Source organism: Globicephala melas, chromosome X, assembly GCF_963455315.2.
Source record: "Globicephala melas chromosome X, mGloMel1.2, whole genome shotgun sequence".
In the NCBI taxonomy this organism is placed as follows: Eukaryota; Metazoa; Chordata; class Mammalia; order Artiodactyla; family Delphinidae; genus Globicephala; species Globicephala melas.
The window spans coordinates 80,914,093-80,931,749 of NC_083335.1; the positions used below are offsets into that span (position 1 = coordinate 80,914,093).

Here is a 17,657-nt window from a genome sequence, read left to right on the forward strand (position 1 = left end):
GAAATGCTTCTATGAGTAATATTTTAAAATATGTTGCATGTGTGACCAATTGTTTTTAATGTCCAGAAATATCTTTATTTTGCTTCACAATTAAGTACAGATGGTAGGATCATTTTGAGTTAATTTTTGTATATGGTGTGAGATAAAGGTCCAGCTTCATTCTTTTGCATGTGGCTATCCAGTTGTTCCAGCACTGTTTGTTATTTTATTCTTTGTTGTTATAATAAATGAAATTGTTTTCTTAATTTCCTTTTCAGATTTTTCATTGCTAGTGTATAGAAATACGATTGATTTTTGATTGTTGATGTTGTATCCTTCAAGTTCGCTGAGTTTTTTTTAATTAGCTGTGATAGCTTTTGGTAGATTTTCTATATAATATCAGTATATAAGATCTTATCATCTGTGAATAGAGACAGTTTTATTTCTTCATTTCCTGTTTTTCTTATCTATTAACTTTTCATTTCATGCTTTTTAAAAAAATTTTTGGCTGCATGTGGTCTTCATTGCTGCGTGTGGGCTTTCTCTAGTTGCTGCGAGTGGGGGCTATTCTTTGTCGCAGTGTGTGGGCTTCTCATTGCGGTGGCTTCTGTTGTTGCGGAGCCTGGGCTCTTAGGCATGCAGGCTTCAGTAGTTGTGGCATGCAAGCTCTAGAGCGCAGGCTGTGTAGCTGTGGCGCACGGGCTTAGTTGCTCCATGGCATGTGGCATCTTCTTGGACCAGGAATTGAACCTGTGTTCCCTCCATTGGCAGGCAGATTCTTAACCACTGCACCACCAGGGAAGTCCCTCATTTCATGCTTTCCATCTCTTTGTCCTTTTGCTTTTTGTACTGGGAGAATGTCTCAACTTTTAAGCTGTTTATAATCTCCTATTCAGCTATTTTTTTTATGTCAAGGAATTGCATTTTTAATTTCTAGTAACTATAGTTCATTCTTTTTCTTATGGATATAGTATATTCACACATCTCTTTCAACATATTAAAGTCTTATTAATGCTGTTTCCCTGGGTATGCTGTTTGTTGAGTTTAGTGTTTTCTTAAAGTGCTGGTTTCCCAAAAGTGTTGGTGATTCTTCGTTGTGTACTCAGTTTTTCTTTTTCCCCCATAAGATTCCCTGTTTGTCTCTTTGTAAATGTTATATATAATTACTATAGCCTTACTCCAGTAATTGTGGGAAAAGCATGGGACATGCTTCCTGGCACTGGGTATTGCAACTTGTCTTTAATGCTGCCCAGAGGGAGGTCCAATAGCTAGTCTTCAAAGGTAGCAAGGCTTCCCCTTACTCCTGGATCTTGTCTCTTCCCTACATTACTGACCTTTTTCTTGGCAATAAACATTTTCCTCCTTACCACTCTTATTTGGGAGCAGATTCCTCTGCTGTCTTTTGTTTATTGTGGAGATGAGGTGGGAAGGTGCCCCAACCAGTTCACTCATCCGTTCAGTGAATATCTGCTGAGCAGTGAATAAGTCAAGATCTCTGTTTTTGTGGAGCTCACATTCTAGTCGGGGAAGATAGATCCTAAACAAATAAATAAAGGGTTATGATAGAAAGACTAAGGAATTACTTTATATAGGGTGGTCAGGGAAGGATTTGTATGTGATGGTGACATTCATAGGTGGATACCTGTTCCAGGAAACAAAAGAAGGCCAGTAAGTAGGAGAGTGTTATAATATGATGCTGAAGTGATAGATAGGAGACAGATAGATTGTTATAGTTTTGTAAACATTCTGTCCAACCACCCATCCTTTTGGTTGGCCAGGGCGCTCTCTCCTGCTGCCCATATCTACCACCTCAATTTGCTGCATTTTGAAACAGTTCCTGCATATATCATTATGCATTGAAAGAGGCTGCTTTTTCCTCCTTTAATCTTATATGCAGGGCTTCTCTGGTGGCCCAGTGGTTAAGAATCCGCCTGCCAATGCAGGGGACACGGGTTTCAGCCCTGGTCCGGGAAGATCCCACATGCCACGGAGCAACGAAGCCCGTGCGCCACAACTACTGAACCTGTGTTCTAGACTTTGTGGGCCACAACTACTGAAGCCCATGTGCCTAGAGCCCGTGCTCTGCAATAAGAGAAGCCACCACAATAAGAAGCCCACGCACCACAATGAAGCATAGCCCCCGCTCACTGCAACTAGAGAAAGCCCGCACACAGCAATGAAGATCCAACGCAGCTAAAAAATTAATTAATTAATTAAAAAAATCTTATATGCATGTGTCTACATCTGTTTTTCCTGTTGTACCTGTGTATTTGGGTTGGTAAGGGAGGCTAGAACTTGTATTTAATTTATCATCTTGATCCAGTTATTACTTAATAAAAATCTTTTCTGTAATTTCAGTGGGACCAATGCAACACTTTCTAAATCATAATATTATTGAGAGTTTTTTCCTCTTTATGAAAGTAGTATTACTTGTCCAAAATGGGACTTTGGAAAATAAAAACTGTTCAGAATTTTACTTTTAATAACTGCTGAATTAAGTGTTAATAATGCTTACCCCAAACTGCAGTTTACTTAGTGCTGCTTAGGCTGTCTTCCTTCAGACAAATGCTGAATCCCTTTCTTTGAACTTTTACTCTTTTAATTTTCTAAATTAGTAGGGGCCATGCTCATGTTTCCCAAAGTATTTCTGGCTCTGTATATTAATTTCTTATATTAGTTATTATAAGAAATTTATTTTTAGAATACTCAGAATACAGCAGCAGTTAATTCTGATTTTTGAGGGGAGGGATGGGAGGACAAGAAGAGGGAAGAATGATTTTATAGCCAGCTGTGGCCTGATGCTAACAGTTTTTAGAGCTTGAATTTGAAATAATTTTGAGGTCCATTGTAAATTTCTGTGTGCTTATGTAATGTAAGAAACTAGATTTGGTAATATATTTCTGTAAATGTAAATGCCTAGACATCTTGTTTTTCTGTTTATCATGCATGTCAGGCATCTTAAACTCTCTTAGATAATATAAGCATAAATGAAACTTTCCATTTTAAGATCATAGGGTTTAAGTAACCATTTTTAGTGAATTGGTGCATATGAGGGTTATTTCCTTCATATTTTAATTTTCAGTTTTCAAAGGTGCTATAATAAAAAATATTCTAGGGTGGAAGTTTAATATTCTGCTGTTTTATTTATCTGAAGTCTAAATAGTATTTTTAAAGAAAGGGGAAGGCTTAATTCCTATAAGTTTAATACTTCAGGTTTAGTCTGATATGATACTATTAATAGAAGTATACATAGCATTCTATTTTTTTTACATTTTTATTGGAGTATAATTGCTTTACAATGGTGTGTTAGTTTCTGCTTTATAACAAAGTGAATCAGTTATACATATACATATATCCCCATATCTCTTCCCTCCTGCGTCTCCCTCCCTCCCACTCTCCGTATCACACCCTTCTAGATGGTCACAAAGCACCGAGCTGATCTCCCTGTGCTACGCGACTGCTTCCCACTAGCTATCTATTTTACACTTGGTAGTGTATATATGTCCATATACGCACTACCACTCTCTCACTTTGTCCCAGCTTACCCTTCCCCCTCCCCGTGTACTCAAGTCCGTTCTCTAGTAGGTCTGTGTGTTTATTCCCGTCTTGCCCCAGGTTCCTCATCACCTTTTTTTTTTTTTTTAGATTCCATATATATGTGTTAGCATACGGTATTTGGTTTTCTCTTTCTGACTTACTTCACTCTGTATGACACACTCTACGTCCATCCACCTCACTACAAATATCTCAATTTCATTTCTTTTTATGGCTGAGTAATATTCCATTGTCTATATGTGCCACATCTTCTTTATCCATTCATCTGTTGATGGACACTTAGGTTGCTTCCATGTCCTCGGTATTGAAATAGTGCTGCAATGAACATTGTGGTACATGACACTTTTTGAATTATGGTTTTCTCAGGGTATATGCCCAATAGTGGGATTGCTGGGTCGTGTGGTAGTTCTATTTGTAGTTTTTTAACGAACCTCCATACTGTTCTCCATAGTGGCTGTATCAATTTACATTCCCACCAACAGTGTATGAGGGTTCCCTTTTCTCCACATCCTCTCCAGCATTTATTGTTTGTAGATTTTTTGATGATGGCCATTCTGACCGGTGTGAGATTATATCTCATTGTACTTTTGATTTGCATTGCTCTAATGATTAATGATGTTGAGCATCCTTTCATATGTTTGTTGGCAATCTGTATATCTTCTTTGGAGAAATGTCTATTTAGGTCTTCTGCCCGTTTTTGGATTCGGTTGTTTGTTTTTTTGATATTGAGCTGCATGAGTTGCTTGTATGTTTTGGAGATTAATCCGTTTTCAGTTGCTTCATTTGCAAACGTTTTCTCCCATTTTGAGGGTTGTCTTTTGGTCTTGTTTATGGTTTCCTTTGCTGTGCAAAAGCTTTTAAGTTTCATTAGGTCTCATTTGTTTACTTTGTTTTTATTTCCATTTCTTTAGAAGGTGGGTCAAAAAGGATCTTGCTATGATTTATGTTATAGGGTGTTCTGCCTATGTTTTCCTCTAAGAGTTTGATAGTGTCTGGCCTTACATTTAGGTCTTTAATCCATTTTGAGTTTATGTTTGTGTACGGTTAGGGAGTGTTCTAATTTCATTCTTTTACATGTAGCTGTCCAGTTTTCCCAGCACCACTTATTGAAGAGGCTGTCCTTTCTCCACTGTACATTCCTGCCTCCTTTATCAAAGATAAGGTGACCATATGTGCGTGGGTTATTATCTCTGGGCTTTCTATCCTGTTCTATTGATCTATATTTCTGTTTTTGTGCCAGTACCATACTGTCTTGATTACTGTAGCTTTGTAGTATAGTCTGAAGTCAGGGAGCCTGATTCCTCCAGCTCCGTTTCTTTTTCTCAAGATTGCTTTGGCTATTCGGGGTCTTTTGTGTTTCCATACAAATTGTGAAATTTTTTGTTCTAGTTCTGAGAAAAATGCCAGTGGGAGTTTGATAGGGATTGCGTTGAATCTGTAGATTGCTTTGGATAGTATATTCATTTTCACAATGTTGATTCTTCCAATCCAAGAACATGGTATATCTCTCCATCTATTTGTATCATCTTTAATTTCTCTCATCAGTGTCCTATAATTTTCTGCATACAGGTCTTTTGTCTCCTTAGGTAGGTTTATTCCTAGGTATTTTATTCTTTTTCTTGCAATGGTAAATGGGATTTAATTTAATTTCACTTTCAGATTTTTCAGCATGAGTGTATAGGAATGCCATAGATTTCTGTGCATTAATTTTGTATCCTGCTACTTTCCCAAATTCATTGCTCTAGTAGTTCTGGTAGCATCTTTAGGATTCTCTATGTATAGTATCATGTCATCTGCCAACAGTGACAGCTTTACTGTTCTTTTCCAATTTGGATTCCTTGTACTTCTTTTTCTTCTCTGATTGCTGTGGCTAAAACTTCCAAGACTATGTTGAATAATAGTGGTGAGAGTGGGCAACCTTGTCTTGTTCCTGATCTTAGTGGAAATGGTTTCAGTTTTTTACCATTGAGGACGATTTTGGCTGTGGGTTTGTCATGTATGGCCTTTATTATGTTGAGGTAAATTCCTTCTATGCCTACTTTCTGGCGGGTTTTTATCATAAATCAGTGCTGAATTTTGTCGAAAGCTTTCTCTGCATCTATTGAGATGATCATATGGTTTTTCTCCTTCAATTTGTTAATATGGTGTATCACATTGATTGCTTTGTGTATATTGAAGAATCCTTGTGTTCCTGGGATAAACCCCACTTGATCATGGTGTATGATCCTTTTAATGTGCTGTTGGATTCTGTTTGCTAGTATTTTGTTGAGGATTTTTGCATCTATATTCATCAGTGATATTGGCCTGTAGTTTTCTTTTTTTGTGACATCTTTGTCTGGTTTTTGTATCAGAGTGATGGTGGCCTCGTAGAATGAGTTTGGGAGTGTTCCTCCCTCTGCTATACCTTGGAAGAGTTTGAGAAGGATAGGTGTTATCTCTTCTCTAAATGTTTGATAGAATTCGCCTGTGAAGCCATCTGGTCCTGGGCTTTTGTTTGTTGGAAGATTTTTAATCACAGTTTCAATTTCAGTGCTTGTGATTGGGCTGTTCATATTTTCTGTTTCTTCCTGGTTCAGTCTTGGAAGGTGGTGCCTTTCTAAGAATTTGTCCATTTCTTCCAGGTTGTCCATTTTACTGGCATAGAGTTGCTTATAGTAATCTCTCATGATCCTTTGTATTTCTGTAGTTTCAGTTGTTACTTCTCCCTTTTCATTTCTAATTCTATTGATTTGAGTCTTCTCCCTTTTTTTCTTGATGAGTCTGGCTAATGGTTTATCTATTTTGTTTATCTTCTCAAAGAACCAGCTTTTAGTTTTATTGATCTTTGCTATCGTTTCCTTCATTTCTTTTTCATTTATTTCTGATTTGAGCATTATGATTTCTTTCCTTCTGCTAACTTGGGGTTTTTTTGTTCTTCTTTCTCTAATTGCTTTAGGTGTAAGGTTAGGTTGTTTATTTGAGATGTTTCTTGTTTTTTAACGTAGGTTTGTATAGCTATAAACTTCCCTCTTAGAACTGTTTATGCTGCATCCTGTAGGTTTTGGGTCGTCCTGTTTTCATTGTCATTTGTTTCTAGGTATTTTTTGATTTTCTGTTTGATTTCTTCAGTGGTCTCTTGGTTATTTAGTAGTGTATTGTTTAGCCTCCATGCGTTTGTATTTTTTATAGATTTTTTCCCATAATTGATATCTAGTCTCATAGCGTTGTGGTCAGAAAAGATACTTGATATGATTTCAATTTTCTTAAATTTACCAAGGCTTGATTTGTGACCCAAGATATGATCTATCCTGGAGAATGTTCCATGAGCACATGAGAAGAAAATGTATTCTGTTGTTTTTGGATGGAGTGTCCTATAAATTTCAATTAAGTCCATGTCATTTAATGTATCATTTACAGCTTGTGTTTCCTTGTTTATTTTCATTTTGGATGATCTGTCCATTGGTGAAAGTGGGGTGTTAAAGTCCCCTACTATGATTGTGTTACTGTCGATTTCCCCTTTTATGGCTGTTAGTATTTGCCTCATGTGTTGAGCTGCTTCTATGTTGGGTGCATAAGTATTTGCAATTGTTATATCTTCTTCTTGGGTTGATCCCTTGATCATTATGTAGTGTCCTTCTTTGTCTCTTGTAATAGTCTTTGTTTTAAAGTCTATTTTGTCTGATATGAGTATTGCTATTCCAGCTTTCTTTAGATTTCCATTTGCATGGACTATCTTTTTCTCTCCGCTCACTTTCATTCTGTATATCTCCCAGGTCTGAAGTGGGTCTCTTGTAGGCAGCATATATATGGGTCTTGTTTTTGTATCCATTCATCCAGTCTATGTCTTTTGGTTGGAGCATTTAATCCATTTACATTTAGGTAATTATCGATATGTATGTTCCTATTCCCATTTTCTTAATTGTTTTGGGTTTGTTATTGTAGGTCTTTTCCTTCTCTTGTGTTTTCTGCCTAGAGAAGTTCCTTTAGGATATAGCATTCTATTTTTGATTACTGATTAGTCCATACAAGAAACTCCAATGGTAGAAACAGTTGCTCCACCTCACCTAAATTACTACCATTTTGGTTTTCCTCTTTTTGTCTCCATTAGGAGATGTCCCCAGATGCTTCACTTCCAGGGGATCCAGAGGCCTATCCTGCTGCTGTGTCAAGCGGTGGAGCCATTCATCTGCAGACAGGAGGTGGATATTTTGGCCTAAGCTTTACTTGTCCTAGTCTCAAAAATCCTATTAGCAAGAAATCCTGGACTCGCAAATTAAAAAGCTGGGCATACAGGCTACGGCAGTCAACCAGCTTTTTCAAGAGATCAAAAGTCCGTCAAGGTAGTGTGCTTACAGTCAGGGACATAGACTAGGTAACATCATTTTTCATTTACTTCTGTTTCTTTTTGTTGTTGTTCATACACAAATCTTGCCACTTTTTCCATGTAGCCCATGTATGTGACACGTCCCATTAATGTCATTGCCATTTTATTTTTCCTTTTGTAACTAATTTGATTTTAAAGTATTCATTTCATATAGATACTAAGTCTCGGGATAAATCTTGCAATGTCTGATTCAGAATTAGGGACTTCTACAATGTTGCTTATTACATTAACACTTTTTTAATTGTCTAGCAGGAGTTAAGCTTTTTCTACTTTTCTTCATTTTTGGTAATGTAAACAAATGTTGTCTTAACAAGCAATTTTCTCCTTTCTGCTTACAATTTGGCAAAACTTGCAGTGGATACAGAAGATACGAGATCACCAGTTGCTCCTGACCCCATTCCTCTGACAGGAGAGTCCACAGCTGATGCTAGGGCTTTCAGTAGATGTAAAGCAATGAGTGGATCATTTCAGCGGGGTCGGTTCCAGGTTTGTGTCTTTGGTTAAATCATCTACAAAGGCGTTATAAAAGGTAACAGCATTGAAGATCTAGGTCTGTAGATGGTAATTATTTTAAATGTAGATCATTATCATATTTAATTTCTCCCCTTATATACATCCTGTCACCTTCTGTAGCCATCCACTAAAGGCGAATCTAAAGAAATGAGGATTTTAGTAGCTGGACTGGAGCACAGAAATGGGTCATCATTTTTTGGTGGGTGGTTGGGTCATCTTTTTTATAAATCTAATTTCATGTCCTTTAGAATCTTGGCAATTGAATTTTTTTCTTTTTTTTCTTTTTTTTTTTGCGGTATGCGGGCCTCTCACTGTTGTGGCCTTTCCCGTTGTGGAGCACAGGCTCCAGACGCGCAGGCTCAGCGGCCATGGCTCACGGGCCCAGCCGCTCCGCGGCATGTGGGATCTTCCTGGACCGGGGCATGTACCCACGTCCCCTGCATCGGCAGGTGGACTCTCAACCACTGCGCCACCAGGGAAGCCCTCATTTTATTTTTTAATTGAAGTATAGATGATTTACAATATTGTGTTAGTTTTAGGTGTACATATGGAATGTTTTTTAATTGCAGAATTTTATTTGAGCAATATGAAGCCAATTCTCTTTGCAAAGGGCCCAATTGCAAAGCTTTTAATATTGCAAGTATAGATGGGATTTTTTAGTTTTGTTATTATCAGTGTTTGTACATTACAGAAGACCATCCAATTGTCTGTGCTATATATTGATATTGAATTTCTTTGTGGGTTTACTCTTTGGTTAGGCAGAGCCAGCCACCTTTGCCTTTTTGTATTTCAGGTGATTACAGTTCCTCAGCAGCAGTCAGTGAAAGTGACATCTTCTGGAATAGAACACATACCAGCATTCAATAAAATGACAAGCCAGCCTAGTGAAGAAGCTTTAGCCTTTACTAAAACAGCAAAGTCTCAATTGGTAGAAATGGAACCTGCCACACACAATCTGCAACCTTCACTTTCTTCTCAGAAGTTACAAGCTCTTCAGGAAACCTTAAAAGAAGATAAAAGAATTCCCAAACAAGCTGACAACTTCTCATCTTTCAGTATGGCTTGTGAGACTGTTGTATCTTTGATGACTCCAGAAAAGGCATTGGAAGAAAATTCAGCCACAGGAAGTAGCATGCAGTCTGGATCTGAACTGTTGTTTAAAGAGAGAGAGATACTTACTGCTGGGATGCAGCCTACCTCTAATAGTGAATTTTCAGCCACTCTTGGTGGCAGAGGGAAATCAGTGGCAAAGAGTGGTCCAGAGAGAGTAAAGTGCTTACCACTCCGTGAAGAAAAAGCCTATGTTCAAACACAGAGCTCACTCTTCTATTCACCGTCTTCCCCAATGAGCAGTGATGATGAGTCAGAAGTAGAGGATGAGGACTTAAAGGTGGAGCTTCAAAGATTACGAGAAAAGTAAGGACTGCTTCTCTTTTGTCACAAATTTGATTGCCTTGGGTTTTATAGAGCTAAGTATTTGATTGGTAACTAATTTTGGATTGGTGACATTTTAATGATGGAAAAAATTTATGGTTGAAAACTACAAAGGTAGCATCAGATCCCACAGGCTAAGGGCTCAGTCCCACAAGACTGCCTCCTTTCAGATGCCCATCATGAGTCCAGGTAGTGTTACCTATGGTTCTTAACAACTTGTTATAAATCAGAGGTTCCCACAAACCCCTCCCCAGGTTTGATTACCTTGCTAGAGTGGCTTACAGAGCTCAGGAAAACAGTTTCCTTACTAGATTATTGGTTTATTATAAAAGGATACAACTCAAGAACAGCCAGATGGCAAAGTATAGGGGAAGGGGCATGGAACTTCATGGCCTCCCAGAAGTGCCACTCTCCCAGCACCTCATGTCTTCACCGACCTAGAAGCTCTTAGAACCCCTGTAGTTCACGGATTTTTATGGAAGCTTCATTACATAGGCATGATTGATTAAATCGTTGGCCATTGGTGATTAATTCAACTTCCATCCTTATTCCCCTCCTTAGAGGTACCCATCCTTAGGGGCTATCCAAAAGTCACTTCGTGATCAGAGGGGCTTGTTTTGAATAATGAGACACTCCTTTCCCCTTTATCACCCTGGAACTATTTCAGGAACTGGAGCTATTTGAGGACAAAAGACCAAATATTATAACAAAAGATTCTCCCATTGCTCTTATCACTTAGGAAGTTACAAGGGTTTTAGGAGCTGTGTGCCAAGAACAGGGACAAAGACCAAATATATCTTTTTTATTATAAAACGTAATATCACAACTGTAAAAATGCACATAAACCAGTCTCCTATTTCTCATGCCCTAATCTCCTCAGAGGCAACCACTATGAACTATTTGGTATATATCTTGCCTGTCATTTTTCTTGCATTTACAAATATATAGTTTTTGAGTTTTATAAAAGTGGGATCATAATATATGTTACTCTACAATTTTTTGACTTAACATTGTCTCCTCTTCATATTCATGTTTGCACAAATAATCTTTATTCCATACATTGGAATAGCATATAGCCATTTAAAGTTTATTTAATCTCTCCTTAATGGGCATTTCAGTTTTATCCCATATTTTGCTTATGTAAAAAGTGTTGAAGGCAACATCCTTATATTTTTACATACTTATGTTAGTATTTTTGTAGGATAGATACCTAAAAGTGGAATTGCTGGGTTAAAAGGTTTGTACGTTTATAATTGTCATCCAGTGTAGATATACCATTTTACACACCAAACAGAAATATATGAAAGTGCCTGTTTTCCCACACCTTAACAAGATTAGACTGGATATTATTGATTCTTTTCATTTTATTCCAATCAGATGAATAAAAAATAGTTTTAAAAATCTGTGTTCTATGTATACTAACACATATATATGGAATCTAAAAGAAAAAAAATGGTTCTGAAGAACCTAGGGGCAGGATAGGAATAAAGACGCAGACGTAGAGAATGGACTTGAGGACACGGGGAGGGGGAAGGGTAAGCTGGGACGAAGTGAGAGAGTGGCATGGACATATATACACTACCAAATGTAAAATAGATAGCTAGTGGGAAGCAGCCGCATAGCACAGGGAGAACAGCTCGGTGCTTTGTGACCACCTAGAGGGGTGGGATAGGGAGGGTGGGAGGGAGACAGAAGAGGGAGGAGATATGGGGATGCATGTATATGTATAGCTGATTCACTTTGTTATACAGAAGAAACTAACACACCATTGTAAAACAATTATACTGCAATTAAGATGTTAAAAATTTTGTGTTCTAATTAATACTAAGGATGTGCATCATCTCATATTTATTGGCTACTTGTATTTCCTCTTCTTTGGAGTCACCTTTTCGTATTCTTTCCCCCTTTTTCTATAAAGTTGTTTCTTTTTTTCTTATTGATTTTTAGGAGCTATTTATATATTCGGAATATTAACCTTTTACTATATGTTACAAATTTTTTTCCTGTTTATACTTGCAACATATAATAAAGAAAAGGTTAATATTATCAGTACTATGAGACTTTAATTTTTTATTATTTTTTTTTTTTTTGCGGTATGCGGGCCTCTCACTGTTGTGGCCTCTTCCATTGCGGAGTACAGGCTCCGGACGCGCAGGCTCAGTGGCCATGGCTCACGGGCCCAGCTGCTCCGCAGCATGTGGGATCTTCCTGGACTGGGGCACGAACCCGTGTCCCCTGCATCGGCAGGCGAACTCTCAACCACTGCGCCACCAGGGAAGCCCGAGACTTTAATTTTTTAAATTATTTTTTACTGTATTGAAGTTTTAGAAATTCGTTTTTGTCAATTTATTGAGCTTTTTGTTTATGTCTGATTAGTTTAATGTCACACTTAGGAAGGCATTGAAAATCTTAAAATTGTGAAAATATTCTGTATTTCCACATTCTTAATCTAAATTCCTTGTTAAACTTTACTTGTACTGGTAGAGTTCCTTGGCTCATTTGTATGGTGCCTGTGCCATTAAAATGCTTTCTGCATGATTTTCCTTCAGACACATTCAGGAGGTGGTAAATCTTCAAACCCAGCAGAATAAGGAGTTACAGGAGCTCTATGAACGCCTTCGGGCAATTAAAGATGGCAAAGTCCAATCATCAGAGATTCCTCTACCACCTGCATCACCACGTAGACCAAGATCTTTTAAAAGCAAACTTCGAAGCCGTCCCCAGTCCTTGACACATGTGGACAGTGGCACAGTTGTAACAGGTAAATCAATCTTAAAAGTGATTAAAAAAAACTGGTCAAAGATCAGCAAAATTAGAAAAATAACAATTAACTTATTTTTTATTAAGCTAAGGTGATTTAAAGAAGTATACATTATTCTGAGGTTCTTTTCCACTTTGTTGGTACTGAATGTTCTTTTATGAAATAATGATGAGGATAGGTGATAGATTTTGGAGAGCAGATGAGTGTTATGTTTTCATTTGGAAAACAAATACCTGGAAACCCAGTTTAAATCCCCAAAATAAGTTTTTGAAATGTTGGTAGTCAATGGGAACTGCTGGTCTAGCATTTGGAGTTTGTTGAGGATTTTATTGCTTAACAAAGATAATCTTAAAAGTAAAGTTATGTGCTATCTGATGTAAGAGATCTTCATTTATTACGAGACTATTAGAAAAACTGTACATCTTTGAATTTGTAAAAAGAGAGGATCAGTCTCAACTTAATAAAGAAGTTGTTAATCAGGTCAGACTTACTTGGTTACTTGTGCATAGTCAAGGTGGGGTTGAGGGTGAACTGTAAGGGTATATGTGAGATCACAACAGAATTTGTGATAGGCAGAAAAATGGTCCCCCCCCTCAAAGACATCCATGTGCAAATCCCTGCAACCTGTGACTGTGTTCAATTATATGGCAAAGGGTAATTGAGGTTGTAGATGGAATTTAAGATGCTAATCAACATTTTAAGATGGGTAGATATCCTGGATTATCTGAGTGGGCCCAGTGTAATCACAAGGGTCCTCTAAAGTAGAAGAGAGAGGCAGAAGAAAAGATATGAGGAAGGAAGCAGTGTCAGAGAGATGCAGCACTGCTGGCTTTGAAGATGGAGGAGAAGGGCCACAAACCAAGGAATGCAGGCAACCCATAGAAGCTGGAAAAGGCTGGGGAAGTTTGAAAAAACAAGGTTTATTATTCACAGGTCCTGGGGAGTACACATCGTGTGGGCCACATAGCAAGAGGTTTGGTCAGGAGGTGGGAAACAGGAGTACATACTAGAGAGCAACAGCACACACTAGCAGATCTGGGGTTCTTACTTTATTCTGGTTGAGGGTGGGGTACCTAGTGTTTCACAAGTTCACTGTTTATTGAGAGTGAGAGTGGGAATTAAAGCACAGGGAGGGAAAATCAGGGTCACTCAAATGATCAGTTATCTAGGTCAACCAGGGCTTTCTAAAAGGGAAACTTCATGGGTGGGGTGGCCTGGCTCTTTATACAGTTGTATAGCTGGCAATGGGTTTATTTGAGATGGATTTCTTTGAAATGTATACCTCAGCAATCAAAAGCTTAATGTCAGGCACTTTCTTATTAGAATCAAAAAAGCTAATTGTCAGGCACTTACACCACACTGCTTCTTTCTAGTCAACCATGGGATCTCATGGTAAAAACATGCCTTTTGAGATTGGTTTTTTGACTCATAACATTGTCTTTGGGATTATTTAAGTTATTTTGTGTTATAATAGCTTATTCCTTTTAGTTGCTGAGTAATATTCCATGCTATGGATGTACCACAGCTTGTGTTTTTTTTCTTTTTCAACATCTTTATTGGATTATAATTGCTTTACAATGGTGTGTTAGTTTCTGCTTTATAAAAAAAGTGAATCAGTTATACATATACATATGTCCCCATATCTCTTCCCTCTTGCATCTCCCTCCCTCCCACCATCCCTATCCCACCCTTCTAGGTGGTCACAAAGCACCGAGCTGATCTCCCTCTGCTATGCGGCTACTTCCCACTAGCTATCTATTTTACAATTGGTAGTGTATATATGTCCATGCCACTGTCTCACTTTGTCCCAGCTTACCCTTCCTCCTCCCCGTATCCTCAAGTACATTCTCTAGTAGGTCGGCATCTTTATTCCTGTCTTCCCCCAGGCTCTTCTGATCATTCTTTTCTTTCTTCTTTTTTTTTTTTTTAGATTCCATATATATGTATTAGCACACGGTATTTGTTTTTCTCTTTCTTACTTACTTCACTCTGTATAACAGTCTCTAGGTCCATCCACCTCACTATAAATAACTCAGTTTCGTTCCTTTTTATGGCTGAGTAATATTCCATTGTACATATGTGCCACATCTTCTTTATCCATTCATCTGTTGATGGACACTTAGGTTGCTTCCATGTCCTGGCTATTGTAAATAGAGCTGCAATAAACATTTTGGTACATGACTCTTTTTGAATTACAGTTTTCTCAGGGTATATGCCCAGTAGTGGGATTGCTGGGTCATATGGTAGTTCTATTTGTAGTATTTTAAGGAACCTCCACACTGTTTTCCATAGTGGCTGTATCAATTCACATTCCCACCAAAGTGCAAGAGGGTTCCCTTTTCTCCACACCCTCTCCAGCATTTATTGTTTGTAGAATTTTTGATGATGGCCATTCTGACCGGTGTGAGATTATATCTCATTGTACTTTTGATTTGCATTGCTCTAATGATTAATGATGTTGAGCATTCTTTCATGTGTTTGCTGGCAATCTGTATATCTTCTTTGGAGAAATGTCTATTTAGGTCTTCTGCCCATTTTTGGATTGGGTGGTTTGTTGTTTTGATATTGAGCTGCATGAGTTGCTTGTATGTTTTTGAGATTAATCCGTTTTCAGTTGCTTCATTTGCAAATATTTTCTCCCATTCTGAGGGTTGTCTTTTGGTCTTGTTTATGGTTTCCTTTGCTGTGCAAAAGCTTTTAAGTTTCATTAGGTCCCATTTGTTTACTTTGTTTTTATTTCCATTTCTCTAGGAGGTGGGTCAAAAAGGATCTTGCTGTGATTTATGTCATAGAGTGTTCTGCCCATGTTTTCCTCTAAGAGTTTGATAGTTTCTGGCCTTACATTTAGGTCTTTAATCCATTTTGAGTTTATTTTTGTGTATGGTGTTAAGGAGTGTTCTAATTTCATTCTTTTACATGTAGCTGTCCAGTTTTCCCAGCACCACTTATTGAAGAGGCTGTCTTTTCTCCACTGTATTCTTGCCTACTTTGTCAAAGATAAGGTGACCATATGTGCGTGGGTTTACCTCTGGGCTTTCTGTTGTGTTCCATTGATCTATATTTCTGTTTTTGTGCCAGTACAATACTGTCTTGATTACTGTAGCTTTGTAGTATAGTCTGAAGTCAGGGAGCCTGATTCCTCCAGCTCCGTTTTTCTTTCTCAAGATTGTTTTGGCTATTCGGGGTCTTTTGTGTTTCCACAAAAATTGTGAAGTTTTTTGTTCTAGTTCTGTGAAAAATGCCATTGGTAGTTTGTTAGGGATTGCACTGAATCTGTAGATTGCTTTGGGTAGTAGAGTCATTTTCACAATGTTTATTATTCCAATCCAAGAACATGGTATATCTCTCCATCTACTTGTATCATCTTTAATTTCTTTCATCAGTGCCTTATAGTTTTCTGCATACAGGTGTTTTGTCTCCTTAGGTAGATTGATTCCTAGGTATTTTATTCTTTTGTTGCAATGGTAAATGGGAGTGTTTCCTTAATTTCTCTTTCAGATTCTTCATCATTAGTGTATAGGAATGGAAGAGATTTCTGTGCATTAATTTTGCATCCTGCCACTTTACCAAATTCATTGACTAGCTCTAGTAGTTTTTTGGTAGCATCTTTAGGATTCTCTATGTATGGTTTCATGTCACCTGCAATCAGTAACAATTTTACTTCTTTTCTGATTTGGATTCCTTTTATTTCTTTTTCTTCCCTGATTGCTGTGGCTAAAACTTCCAAAACTATGTTGAATAGTAATGGTGAGAGTGGGCAACCTTGTCTTGTTCCTGATCTTACTGGAAATGGTTTCAGTTGTTCACCATTGAGAATGATGTTAGCTGTAGGTTTGTCATACATGGCCTTTGTTATGTTGAGGTAAGTTCCCTCTATGCCTACTTTCTGGAGGGCTTGTATCATAAATTGGTGTTGAATTTTGTCAAAAGCTTTTTCTCCATCTATTAAGATGATCATACGGTTTTTCTCCTTCAGTTTGTTAAAATGGTGTATCACATTGATTGATTTGCATATATTGAAGAATACTTGCATTCCAGGGATAAACCCCACTTGATCACGGTGTATGATCCTTTTAATGTGCTGCTGGAATCTGTTTGCTAGTATTTTGTTCAGGATTTTTACATCTATGTTCATCAGTGATATTGGCCTGTAGTTTTCTTTCTTTGTGACATCTCTGTCTGATTTTGGTATCAGGGTGATGGTGGCCTCCTACAATGAGTTTGGGAATCTTCCTACCGCTGCTATATTTTGGAAGAATTTGAGAAGGATAGGTGTTTGCTCTTCTCTAAATATTTGATAGAATTCTCCAGTGAAGACATCTAGTCCTCCTGGGCTTTTGTTTCTTGGAAGATCTTTTAATCTCAGTTTCAGTGCTTTTGATTGGTCTGTTTATATTTTCTGTTTCTTTCTGGTTCAGTCTTGGAAGACTTTGCTTTTCTAGGAATTTGTCCATTTCTTCCAGGTTGTCCATTTATTGGCATATAGGTGCTTGTAGTAATCTCTCATGATTCTTTGTATGTCTGCAGTGTCAGTTGTTACATCTCCTTTTTAATTTGTAATTCTATTGATTTGAGTCTTCTCCCTTTTTTTCTTGATGAGTCTGGCTAATGGTTTATCAATTTTGTTTATCTTCTCAAAGAACCAGCTTTTAGTTTTATTGATCTTTGCTATTGTTTCCTTCATTTCTTTTCCATTTATTTCTGATCTGATCTTTATGATTTCTTTCCTTCTGCTAACTTTGGGGTTTTTTTCTTCTCCTTTCTCTAATTGCTTTAGGTATAAGGTTAAGTTGTTTATTTGAGACGTTTCTTGAGGTAAGATTGTATTGCTATTAACTTCCATCTTAGAGCTGCTTTTGCTGCATCACATAGGTTTTAGGTCGTTGTGTTTTCATTGTCATTTGTTTCTAGGTATTTTTGATTTCTTCTTTGATTTCTTCAGTGATCTCTTGGTTATTTAGTAGTGTATTGTTTAGCCTCCATTTGTCTGTATTTTTTATAGATTTTTTCCTGTAATTGTTATCTAGTCTCATAGTGTTGTGGTCGGAAATA

General features: G+C 37.5%; 1 protein-coding gene across 1 annotated transcript in view; it reads left to right on the top strand.

The window, feature by feature from the left end:
• The window catches only part of WNK3 (WNK lysine deficient protein kinase 3), a 185,167-nt gene that overhangs the window by 133,488 nt on the left and 34,022 nt on the right, over positions 1-17,657 (top strand). The window contains exons 18-21 of the mRNA XM_060291809.1: positions 7,622-7,853; positions 8,253-8,383; positions 9,204-9,826; positions 12,394-12,605. Coding sequence (XP_060147792.1) covers positions 7,622-7,853; positions 8,253-8,383; positions 9,204-9,826; positions 12,394-12,605 — 1,198 coding nt within the window. The remainder of the gene's footprint in view (positions 1-7,621; positions 7,854-8,252; positions 8,384-9,203; positions 9,827-12,393; positions 12,606-17,657) is intronic.